At 33.4% G+C, this 12,922-nt stretch overlaps 1 protein-coding gene across 1 annotated transcript in view; it reads right to left on the bottom strand.

Annotated features, from left to right (window-relative positions):
• The window catches only part of IBTK (inhibitor of Bruton tyrosine kinase), a 91,362-nt gene that overhangs the window by 51,465 nt on the left and 26,975 nt on the right, over positions 1-12,922 (bottom strand). Inside the window, 7 exon segments of the mRNA XM_065888677.1 lie at positions 4,453-4,549; positions 4,975-5,012; positions 5,092-5,174; positions 6,008-6,094; positions 7,037-7,636; positions 8,842-9,016; positions 11,807-11,984. Coding sequence (XP_065744749.1) covers positions 4,453-4,549; positions 4,975-5,012; positions 5,092-5,174; positions 6,008-6,094; positions 7,037-7,636; positions 8,842-9,016; positions 11,807-11,984 — 1,258 coding nt within the window.

Here is a 12,922-nt window from a genome sequence, read left to right as displayed (position 1 = left end):
AAGGAACCAAAGCATACTGCTACCAAAAAATCATTAAATTACAAAGGAAGACAGCACACACAGGAGGAAAAAGGGAACAAAGAAACTGCAAAACAGTCAGAAGACAACTGACAAAATTCCAGAAGTACATCCTTACCTACCAATAATTACTTTAAATGTAAATGGATTAAATTCTCCAATCAAAAGCAAAGTAGTTGAATAGATTAAAAAACAAGGTACAACTATATGCTGCCTATGAGAAAATTATTTTACCTTTAAGGACACACATAGGCTGAAAGTGACAGGATGAAAACATATACTCAATGCAAATGGTAACGGGGGGGGGGGGCATACTTGTATCACACAAAATAGGCTTTAAGTCAAAAACAGTCACATGAGACAAAGAGGTCAGTATATAATGACAAAGGGGTCAATACATCAATAAGATATAACAATTGTTACAGGCATACAGTTGAAGCACCTAAATATATAAAGCAAACAGTAAAAGAGCTGAAGGCAGAAATAGACATCAGTAAAACAATAGAGGACTTCAATACTCCATATTCAATAGGAATAGATAATCCACACAGAAAATCAATAAGGAAACAGCAGACCTGTCCAACAATATACGCCAAATGGCCCTAACAGGCATATAGAGAACATTCCATCCAACAACAGCAAAATACACATTCTTCTCAAGTGTACGTAAAACATTCTACAAAACAGACGATATGTGAGGCCACAAAACAAGTCTTTAACAATTTAAGAAGACTGAAATCACACCAAGTATCTTCTCTACCAACCACAATGGTATAAAATCAGAAAAACAGGAGGAAAACTGGAAAATTCACAAATATGTAGAAATTAAACAATACAGTCCTGAACAACCAATATGTCAAAGAAGAAATCAAAGAGAAAGCAAAAAAATATCTTGAGACAAAGGAAAATGGGAAACACAACGTATCAAAACTTATAGGATTAAACAAAAGAAGTTCTAAGAAACACGTTTATACTGATAAATGCCTTAAAAAGAAAGATCGCAAAAGAACAACCTTAAGGTTTTTACACAACAAAGAACTATAAAAAGAAAAACAGAGCCCAAAGTTAGGAGAAGAAAGGAAATAATATAGAGCAGGAATCAATGAACCAGACACTAGTAAAACAATAGAAAGGACCAATTAAACTAAGAGTTGGTTACTTGAAAAGATAAACAAAATTAACACACCCTTAAGTAGACTAAGGAAAAAGAAGACTCAAATAAATAATTGTAAATGAAAGAGGAAACATTACCAGTGATATCGCAGAAATACAAACGATCATAAGAGACTACTATGAACTATATGCTAATGAACTGGATAATCTAGAAGAAATGGGTCAGTTCCTAGAAACATACCAAAACTGAATCATGAAGAGATAGAAAATGTGAATAGACCAATAACACAGTAAGCAGATTGAATCAATAATTAGAAGTCTCCAAAATAAGTAAAGCCCAAAACTAGAAAGCTTCACAGGTGAATTCTACCAAATATTTAAAGAAACATTAACCTCAATCCTTCTTAAACTCATCCCAAAAATTGAATAGGAGGGAAAACTTCCAAACTCATTTTATGAGGCCAGCATTATCCTGATACCAAAGGCAGACAAGTTCGCTACAATAAAAGAAAATTACAGAATATCCCTGATTAACATACATATAAATATCCTCAATAAAATACCAGTAAACCAAATTAAATAACATATTAAAAGGATCATACACAATGATCGAGTGGGATTTACACCTGTGATGCAAGGATAGTTCAACATGTACAAATCAATAAACACGATACACCACGTTAACAGAACATAGGCTAAAAATCATATGATCATCTCAATAGCTGCAAAAAATGAATATGACAAAATTCAACATACATTCATAATAAAAACTCTTAAGAAATTAGGTATATAAGGAATGTACCTCAACACAATAAAGGCCATATATGACAAGCCGAAAGCTAACATCATATTCAACAGTAAAAACCTGAAAGCTTTCACCTAAGATCAGGAAGAAGACAAGGATGCACACCCTCGCCATGTTTATTCAACACAGTACTGGAAGTCCTAGCCACAGCAATGAGACAAGAAATAGAAGGAACCCAAATTGAATAAGAAGAAGTAAACTGTCATTGTTTGCAGATGACATGACAGTATACATAGAAAACCCTGAAGACGCCACCAAAATACTCTTTAAAATAAAGAAAGAATAAAGTTGCAGGGTACAAAATCAATACACAAAAACCTGTTGCATTTCTATATGCTAACAATGAGCTAACAGAAAGAGAAATTAAGGAAACAATCCCATGCACAATCCCATCACAAAGAATAAAAGACTCAGGAATAAACTGAACCAAGGAGGTGAAAGATCTACACACCAAAAGCTATGAAACACTGAGACAAGAAATTAAAGAAGGTACAAATAAATGAAAAGATATCCCATGTTCATGGACTGGAAGAATTGATATTGTTAAAATGCCCATTCTACCCAAAGCAATCTACATATTCAATGAAATCCTGTAAAAATTCCAATGGCATCTTTCACAGAAGTAGCAAAAGTAATCCTAAAATTCATACGGAACCATAAAAGACCGTAAATAGCCAAAGCACTATTGAAAAAGTACAACAAAGCTGGGGGCATCACATTTCCTGATTTCCAAATCCTATTACAAAGCTACAGTAATCAACAGTGTAACGTACTGCCATAAAAATAGACATGTAGACCAATGAGACAGAATACAGAGCCCAGAAATAAACCCTCATATATATAGCCAATTAATCTTTGACAAGGGTGTCAAGAATACAAAATGGGGAAAGGACAGTCACTTCAATAAAGGGTATTAGAAAAACTTAATATCCACATGCAAAACAATGAAACTGGACCCACATCTTACACCATAACACAAAAATCAACTCAAAGTGGATTAAAGATTTGAATCTAAGACCTGAAACTATAAAACTCCTAGAAGAAAAAAGGGGAAAAGCTCCCAAACATTGGTCTTAGCAATGATTTTTTAGATGTGACACCAAACCACATGAAACAAAAGCAAAAATAAACAAGTGGTATTACATGAAACCAAAAGCACAGCAAAGCAGTCAACAAAATAAAAAGGCAAATTTGGAATGGGAGAAAATATTTGCAAACCATAACTGATAAGAGATTAACATCCAGAATATATAAGGAACTCCTAAAAATACAATAGCAAAAAAAAAAAAAAAATTACAGACTTAGAAAACAAACTTATGGTTACCAAAGGGGAAAGGTGTGTGGAGGGATAAACTGGGAGTTTAGGATTAACATATACACACTACTATATTTAAAATAGATAACAAACAAGGACCTACATATAGCACAGGGAACTCTGCTCAATATTCTGTAATAACCTAAATGGGAAAAGAATTTGAAAAAGAATAGATACATGTATATGTATAACTGATTCACTTTGCTGTACACCTGAAACAAAAATTTTTAAAAAAGAAACATAAAAAAAATTTTTTTAATGGGCAAAAGACCTTAATAGACATTTGCCCAAATAAGACATACAAATGGCCAACAGGTAAATGAGAAGGTGCTCAATGTCACTATTTATCAGGGAAATGAAAATCAAAACCACAGTGAGATGTCACCTTATACCTGTTCGGAAGGCTATTATCAAAAAAAACCAAGATAACAGGTGTTGATGAAGATGGGGAGAAAAGGGAACCCTTGTGCAGTGTTGGTGGGAGTGTAAATTGGTGTAGCCGCTATGGAGAACAGTATGGAGGCTCCTCAAAAAATTAAAAATAGGACTACCATATGATACAGCAATCCCACTTCTGAGTATTTAGCCAAAGGAACTGAAATCAGGATTTTGAAGATATACATGCATTTCCAAGTTCACTGCAGCATCATTCACAATAGTTAAAATATAGAAACAGCCTAAATGTCCATCGACAAATGGATAAAGAAAATGTGGTATCGACATACACAGAACACAAAAGCATACCACTCTATGACTAAAGACACCTGGTAAATAAAACATGGGTGTGTTGCCTGACAAAGTATACAAATGAACTGTCTTTATAAATTTCGGTTCAATTATTAGTCTATTTATTTTACTTCAGGTATGTTCACACAGGGGAAAAACAGGCAAGAAAGAACTTTTGTAGACTGTCAAAACTATACTCCCTGCTGTCAAGTCCTCATCTTAATCATATAAGTAGCTGGGTATGGAAATGTTAAATCTAATCTCAACCAATATTAATAAGTCTTATATATCCACATAGGTAATGAAAATTTTCTTTTCCATTCCTTTACTATTAGTAATCATCCCTATTTGCTTATTTTAAATTTAAGCCTCTGTTGATGGCTTATTTCAATTAGAGTAGAAATTAAGATTCATGTGACTTTATAATTTTTAACTATATCTTAAATATCTGAAATGTCTTAGCTCTTATTAATACCTTTTATCACCACAGCTTCATCAGTATAGAGGTAGTCCAAAATAACTTTCAGTATGTCAGAATGTATTGGCATTTCCAGAGCTGCACAACTGGAAGCCTAAACAAAATAAAATAAAATAATTAAACTACAAAATACTACTACAATCTAAGGTTACTGGTATGAAAAACTTTTAACAGGAATCACATCAAATGCAAAACAACATAACATCTATAAAACGCAAACCTAGAATGAGATACGTTTAATTTTTAAATGCCTTGTAACATGAAAAAGAATCAAGAAAAATTGAGAAAAAAAGAAACAAACTGGTATTCCAAATACAAGTCCAAATAATAGTGGAGAATTTATTTAAGTAACTTTTTTGCAACAATTTTCATTTTGGAATGTTGCTATTTTCCAGCAGACTTATGCATAAATAAAGTCGAATACAAAGCAAAAACTGAGTTAAAATATTTTTTAATTTCTTTAGCATATAATTTCCCAAAAGTATAACTACCAGTCTATGTGTTCTATTTAAATCTTACCTCAATCCATGAGCTACTCAGCATACTATGAAAATATTCTGAAAGAAAAAAAATTGAGTAAGAATAGTGAAACAATACCAAAACAAATAAATTAGCAACTAACAAAAGTGTACCTACCAAGTCTAGCACAAAGAACGCATTTATGACAAGGAAATTCCTTTCCATCCACTGATTTCATGGTCACATCACATAAATAAGAACTGGAAAAAGAAAAAGTTTAATTGAAGAGCAATTTCTTTAATATTCAGCAAATAAGAAATAAGAAAATCCATTATAGGATTTAACATTTGATTTTCTCCTAATTAAAGGTGGCAGAGAATATACAACTTGAGGGTATACATATAAAGTACTTCATTTCCTTCCACTTTAGGGAAGATAATAAGGCCTTACAATAAAGATAATATTTGTAAAGGGAACTGAATACAGGTAAATATTGAAAGAAGTCTTGCTTTTTATTTTCCTTTTTCAGTACAGGCCCGGTGTAATAAGTAACATCACAGTCAAGGGTCTTTAATTCACTTATTTGTACAACCCATTCTGTACTAAGCACAGTCTAGACACCGCCACAGTTTTTTTTCTCCAAGACTTTTCACCTACCAAGTACACATACCTAAAAACAAAAACTTTTAATAATAAACATATTTAGAATAGCATATCTATTGCGGAAAAAGATTATAGTAAAGGAAATAATCTTCATAATGCTGACGAGTCATAATTATATTGGTTTTTGGGTTAACATCATTACCTACTTATAAAACAATACAAAATTCAGGCCAAAAATTTTTTTAAATTTCTTTCTTCATTAGAAAGTAATCAGAAAAAAATGAACTGTATCAACGTCTTATTGAGCAGTTAATACTTTCATCCATTTGCCTCAACAGCTCTCCAACATTTCCAGAAATAAAGAAGACTAATAAAGGTAAGAGGTATTCACATACACATTTTGCCTCACATATGAGTAAAAAGAGCTCTACTTCCACACTTAGGTCTCAAAATCTAGGGATGAAAAGTTTATCTTCATTTCCTAACTTACCATTTTCTCTGACTTAGCTTTGGTTTATTACCAATTTTCTTGGCAATGACATTAATTTCTTCATTCTCAAATCGGACTCCATCTAACCTATCAAGGATAAAAATTAACAACTGGTGAATATATTCCCCTACCAAAACGAACAACAAAAATCCAACCAGTTGGCCCACATCTGAACATAATTATATAATCTGTATCACCTGGAAGAGTATCTCAACTAACCCCCATTCTGTGATAAAGAAATATCATACTTAATATTAAAAATATATTAAACATCATTATGCATAAAGCCCTTCACTGTTTGCAATTAGAAAACATGATATACTACCCTCCCTTGCTCCTGACCCACAATTAAGGCTATACTGCCACAGGCAATATAAATACCTTAAAAACAGAGAATTCCAAAAAATCTGGTATATAATATAAGACGACAAATACTGTATTAGGCACTTTATACATGCTATATGACCAACTACACCAACAATATTAGGTCAATATTATCCGTCCCCTTTTATATACTGAGAAACTGAGGTTCAAGGAAATAAGAAATTTGCCCTAGCTAGTCACAGTAGAGCTAAGAGGCATGTATAGTTCTTTATAACTCCAAAGACAGTACTCTTTCCAGAATACCACACTGTCTGCCACTCCAGATCCCTGTTATACAAACACCATTGAGAGTTCAAACCGACTAACAGCCTTCCTATCCTTTAATGCTTTAATCCAGGGAATCCCAGAGATAGCTTTCGCAGAAAATGGAGAAAGAGGTCCATGAAAAGAAAGATACAAATCCAAAAAATAAAGGGGAGGTGGAGAGAAAAGGAGATGGAGACGGAGACTGAGGGAAAGAGAAAATAAGAGAAGGAAGATGAGGAGGGAATGGGGGGAAGGGAGGGGAGGAGGAGATGCAGGTCCAAGAACAGAAGCAAGAGCAGCAGCAGCAGTAAATCAAAGCAAAAAAACAAAAAAAAAAACAACAATTTCTAAAAGGAGGACATACGAGGTACATGAACAGATATTAAGGAGGAGTCATACCTACTACTCAAATTACTGAAACCAAATTTCTTTGCAACATTTTGCAACATTTTTACAGGATCATCTTCCCCAACACTTTTTACTTTTTTGAAAGATTTGTTTTTGCTTTTCTGCTTTTCACTAATTGTATGAGCTTGATTACTTTTGTAAACTTCAAATGGTGACTTCTGATTATCTTCATGGGAATTCATTTTATTCAAATGACAATTCGGAGTGCTCTGATATTCTTCTGGTTTTTTGTTTAAATTTATTCTTGGTTTGAAGCCATGAGTTAAAAAGTCACAAGTATCTGTGTATATAAATTGTAAAAGGTATTCAAACAAGTCAGGATGAACCTTCTCTACCACAAAGAGATGGCACCCTGCAGAATCTTCATCTTTCCGGTAAACATCTATAAAGTCTAAAGTAGTACCATCTGAAAGAAACAATTTCTGGAAAAAGTCAGAACGCACTGCCAAAATATATTTATGTGCAGGGAAGATTCTACTGCCAACTTGAAATGTCACATCATGGATGTTGTCCATTTCATCCGTCTCCCTCAACAGTTTGCCAAACTCTTCAAAAAAGGATGATGAGGACACAGCTGGAATTTCATAAAGGCTAGAAATGAAACAAAAATTTTTACTTTCCAGAAAATGAAAAAAAGAAAGCATCCCTAGCCAACTCTCCTTTTAAAGTGTAATTTTTTATTTATTAAACTTAGAAAATTTTAAATTTAGCATTTCCAATAACATAAGAATATTGCTCACAGTCTTTGATACTGTATCACCCTTTAAATATTTTCTATTCCTTTACGTATTTTTTCCCCTAAACTAAAATGACAAGAATTAGGTGTTCTTTTGAAAGCATTGTTTTCTTTCTACGAGGAAACACTAGAATATAAATTTGAACGACTGTTTCACAGAAGTCTTTTAAATGATTAAAAGTATCACTAAAAACATTCAAAAAGAGTACAGTTTTCAACTTTTTCCTCTTTTATATCCTTTTATTTCACAAGTGGAGAAAAACATATACAGAAAAACGAGTAAACCCTTCAGGTCCCAGATCCCAGAATAGGTTAGAAACTTAAGGAAGTAAAGATAAATACACACACAGACATACATCAGTCCACAACACTGGTTCTTTCAGTACTGTAAACATGAAATCATACCTTTCCAATCTCCATTTTGCCCTTCTAGGTAGGGTGACCAACCCCCCTGGTCAGCCTGGGACTGAGGGGGTTTCCCAGGAGATAGACTTTCAGTGCTAAATATGGGACTGACCTGGGCAAAGCAACAGGAATGATAACCCTGTCTCTAGGACTTTTTCTCTCTTCAATAAGACCCTTGATATTTATCTTAACCTGTCATCTCTGTACTAATGTGACAGAAGATTTGCACTGAGATTCACAATGCCCTCCAGATGACTCTATACTACCTCTTCCTTTGTCATTTCTCATTGTATTCAAGGGTCAGAAATTTTTATAAACTACATAATATTTATAATCTATTTCTCAGAATCTGAGAACCTACAGTACATCACAAAGTACTAAAGATATGAATAAATTTTGTGTGTATATGTACACATTATCTTCAATATTTTCAATAATTATCAGTTTACAAACTAAAAGGAACATTCAACATTTCCAACGTAACAAATTCCACCCCTGCGTTAACCTGGTAACATGACTGTATCAATATGTCTGAAGTCTCTACAAGACTTGACAACAGCTCTTCAATTAAATTTGTTCCAAGAGCTATCGAAAACAAAAAACCCAGTGATTGTTCCTTCTAAAAATGAAATTTAATACATACAAGAGTACCTACCTTGTTTTAGGATCTGACTGCAAGATTGCAAAGTTGCATCCACTTGGATCTGTGCTGACACTAACAGCTCTATGGGCAAAAGTAAGTTTCTCAAGTCGAATTCTTTCATATGCACTATTTATATCAGAGACACAAGACACATCTGGTGAGGAATTATGAAGGTTTGATAAAATCTCTGCTAAAAAGAAAAAAATAAACTTCCATTAATCAAGGCTCTGTTGAAACTTAAAATGATTTAGGAGTAAACAGAATAGAAAAACAATTAGGAGAATATGGAAATATCTTTTGTCTGTATTAAGTCGTTCTGAAGAACTACATCTCTCTCTTCAACATAATTTACACCCTATATATTGGTTGGCTTATAAAGGAAATTTTGGTGGGTCAATTCTCAATTATTCATGATATTATCCTCCACATTGCAACCAAAGCTATCTAAAAGGCAAATACAATGTTATACTACCTTTTAAAATTCCTCAGCTTCCATTAAAAATTTTATTTGCTCCCTCCCTTCTTCTCCCCCTTCCTTCCATTTATTCAGCAAATATCTGAGTGACCACACTGTGCTACTGTGGTAAAGTGCTTTTCAGTGTATTCCTAGTAATACAGTAGTGAACCTATAAGATAGCCATGTCCCTACCATCCTGAAGTACACAATGTAGCAGAGAAGGCAGACATTAAACAAATGATTTTTTCATTAAAAGTCAGATCAAGGCTATTTAAAAAAAATATGAAATGTGCATGCAAAGAAATGATTCTGACTGTAGTATGAAAAATGTTTAAAGTAAACAAAAATAAAGACAAAAAGATCATTTAGGAAACTAAGAGTCCAGAAAAAGAATGAACACTATAGACTGAGGTTGTAGCAATGAAACTAGAGAAAGTGAAGATTTCAAAAATATTTAAAATGGAAGTGACAAAACTTGGTGACCAATGGGATGTAGAGGGTGAGTGAATATGGGCTGTGAAAGATACCCATTTACTTAGAAACAATGAAAAGCAGATGCATGAGCATGAGATCAGAATTCAGTTTTAGACCACTAAATATGACTAAGACACAATTCTGAGGACTTCCAACACTTACAAGTCAAATGTGCATTCTAGTTACTCTCTCAAAAATTCACTCTATTTCAGCCTCAAAAATTCACTCTATTTCAGCCTCACAGGGCTTTCCTAATCTTCCCCTGACACTCAGTTATTCTAATTTCTATGCTGTCAAAAAACTTATTATGTGCACATTAGTATTTGTCTCCATGAACTGCAAATATTTATATACATGTCTATTGCCCCTACAAACTCTAAGTGTCTGAGAACAGGGGCCTGTCATATATTTTTGTATCATTAAAACCTAGCCCTATATCTGGCACATAGTAAATATACCTTAAATGTTTACAGACTTGTGTAATCTATAAAGAAATAAAATATGACAACTCAATAACCTATCCAAAAATCATTCCTTTGTGGCTTTATAATTTTGAAGAATATGTTTATAACTTCCTGAGTAATTATAAATGTTCTTTATATATCTTTTAGCATATAATAATTTGATTTATTTATTCAACAGATGACTTAATGAGGGACTATTATGTGTCAGGAAATATGCTGAATGCTAAGTAATATAGAGGAACCTTTGATTCCTCTATAAGGATATACAGACCTTATATCATGGTCCTTGCCATCTTATAATCTGATAGGAGACCAGCATTAGAAAAATTAATCACAAAGATAAATACATAAAAGCAAGTAAAAATAAGTTATATGATGAAAATACAAAGAGAGTATTAAAAGTAAAACAGGGTTACTAAGTTTAGATTAAGGAATCAGTGAAAACATCTCTGATGAAGTAAAAATTAAGCTGAGATGTGAAAAATTAGGAAAGGCCCTGGGACTAATCATAGCTGGACAAGACTGAATACCTGAAGGTCAGTGTGTCTGAAGAGTGGTAAGTGAGAGGGAGAGAATTCAAGAGGAGTTCAGAGATGCAGACAAGAGTCAGAGCAGGAGCCTTGTAGGCCATGTTCAGGAAGTGAGGAAACTATCAGTTTTTAAACACAGGAATATTAGGATCAGAGCTTAAAAGCTCACTCTGGTAAGAGAATAAAAAGAAGCAAGAGTGGAAATAAGAAAACTTATTTTTTGCAGTCGATCATGTGATGACTTGGGCTAGAGTGGGAGCAATGAGATGTAAAGAGGTAAATGAATTCAAATTTTTCTGGAAGGAAAAAAAAAAGTCAACAGATTACTAATTACGGATGAAAGAAAAAAGCTGCTAACCTAACTTAAAAACCAATGTTAAATAACCCACAGGTTTGTAAATTTATAATCAGATAATTAAGAATGAACTACATAATGTAATGAATGACTTCTATTTTCAATGGTAGCATCTTAATTAAAGCTCTCCTTTATATTCATCAAGGAATGAATAAAACTTATCTCCAATTATTCAGCAACTGTTTACTAAAACCACCTGTACTTTTAAAAATTCTCAATCAACATAAAAACCTTATTCTTCCTATAATTTTCCTCTAAGTCCTAAGATACTTTATAAAAGTTTAATTTTATATATTCAAACATGTAAAAAAACAAAAACAAAAAAACCCATAGCATAAGCCACTCAATTCTCAGTTTGGGGAGAGAAAAAAAAGGAGCTTGGAAGATGGTTCAAATCCATCTGGGAAGTTTTTTTTTTTTTAAACTTTATATATCCCCGCCCCTAGAACCAAGGCTAGAGACTAATGTGCCCCTGTTACTGATGGGAATGTACCATGACCTCAGGGCATACTAAAAGGTTGAAAACTCCAGATTTAAGTGGACTGAATTCTCTTTGTTTACCTGCATACACACAACCAAAATCAAAAGAAGCGATATAGGGATAAAACCTAATAACACTTGTCAGTTAAACCTAATGATAAATACTTATAAAATTAAACGTTAGCTAAAAGTATGCCATTCACATATATGAACTAACCTTTCTTTTCAGAACTCTTCCTTTTTTCTTCAAACCATTTCCCTCTAAATCCCTCTCCATCTCTTGTGACAAAAAGAATTTCATTTCTACTTAAAGCAATATCAGAAATGAAGACTTGGCGTGGATAGGCCCATCGACACTGCTTCAGAGAACTGTTGACTGATCTCCAGCAAAATACCTAAGATAAAACCAAATTTCAGTGGAATAGAAAGCAATATAGCATCTGAACAACCAAAAAATGAAATCAAGAGATATTATCTCTAAAAATAAAAGCTCTGATGAGTATGTTTCAATGTTCATTCTTTCATAGTAAAAGATAAACACTATAAAAGTCAAGATGGTGTGTCTTTCAGAAAATACATCAAGCTAACATGAAGCATTAAAAATGCTTTAAAGACACTCCTCTTATGAAGTAATTTTCACTGTTACTTGTTTGGGGCAAACAGATACAACGGAAAGAAAAACAAGAATCTTAACGCTAAAACTTGGAATGTCAGACTTGGTGTAGTATTTACAAGAATGTAAACCACCCTATGAAAATCCAAACTTTACTCTCAAGGGGGAAAAAAAAGAGATGTCTGCATAACTCAGGTAAAACAAAGTCTTACAGACAAAAAAAATCATAGAATTCAATGGCTTCCACGTGGTTCTGCAAACCTTAGTGTTCCTGAGAAATGGCTCAGGGGCTGCTGCTCAGGGATGGAGAACGATGAGAGGCAGGGTGCTGAGCTTCCCAATCCAGCTCTATCCAGAGCAGCAACCCTTTTATGTGCTTCACAGATTGGTATTCCAAGTATGATTTCATTTGAGCAAGTAATACTGCTGATCTTTAAAAGCTCAATCCCCTCATAATTAAGACACCTGAAGCACAGAATGGTTATCTGCCAAGGTCACTCAAAAGTTACGTACACAAAAAGTTGACTATATTGATTAACTGATTCCGTCAGAACTTGGTTGTCATTTTTACAGCAAAGTAATTAATTTTACAGGAATTAAATATCCACGTGTATAAACAAGCTAGATCCCTATTAATGTAAATGAAATAAATCGCAAAGTCAAATGTTTTTTTGTTTGTTTGTTTGTTTTGCAGTACGAGGGCCTCTCACTGTTGAGGCC

This window comes from Phocoena phocoena, chromosome 12 (assembly GCF_963924675.1).
Source record: "Phocoena phocoena chromosome 12, mPhoPho1.1, whole genome shotgun sequence".
NCBI lineage: Eukaryota > Metazoa > Chordata > Mammalia > Artiodactyla > Phocoenidae > Phocoena > Phocoena phocoena.
Note: the sequence above shows the minus strand (reverse complement) of the source record. Positions and strands in the feature narration are given on the sequence as shown.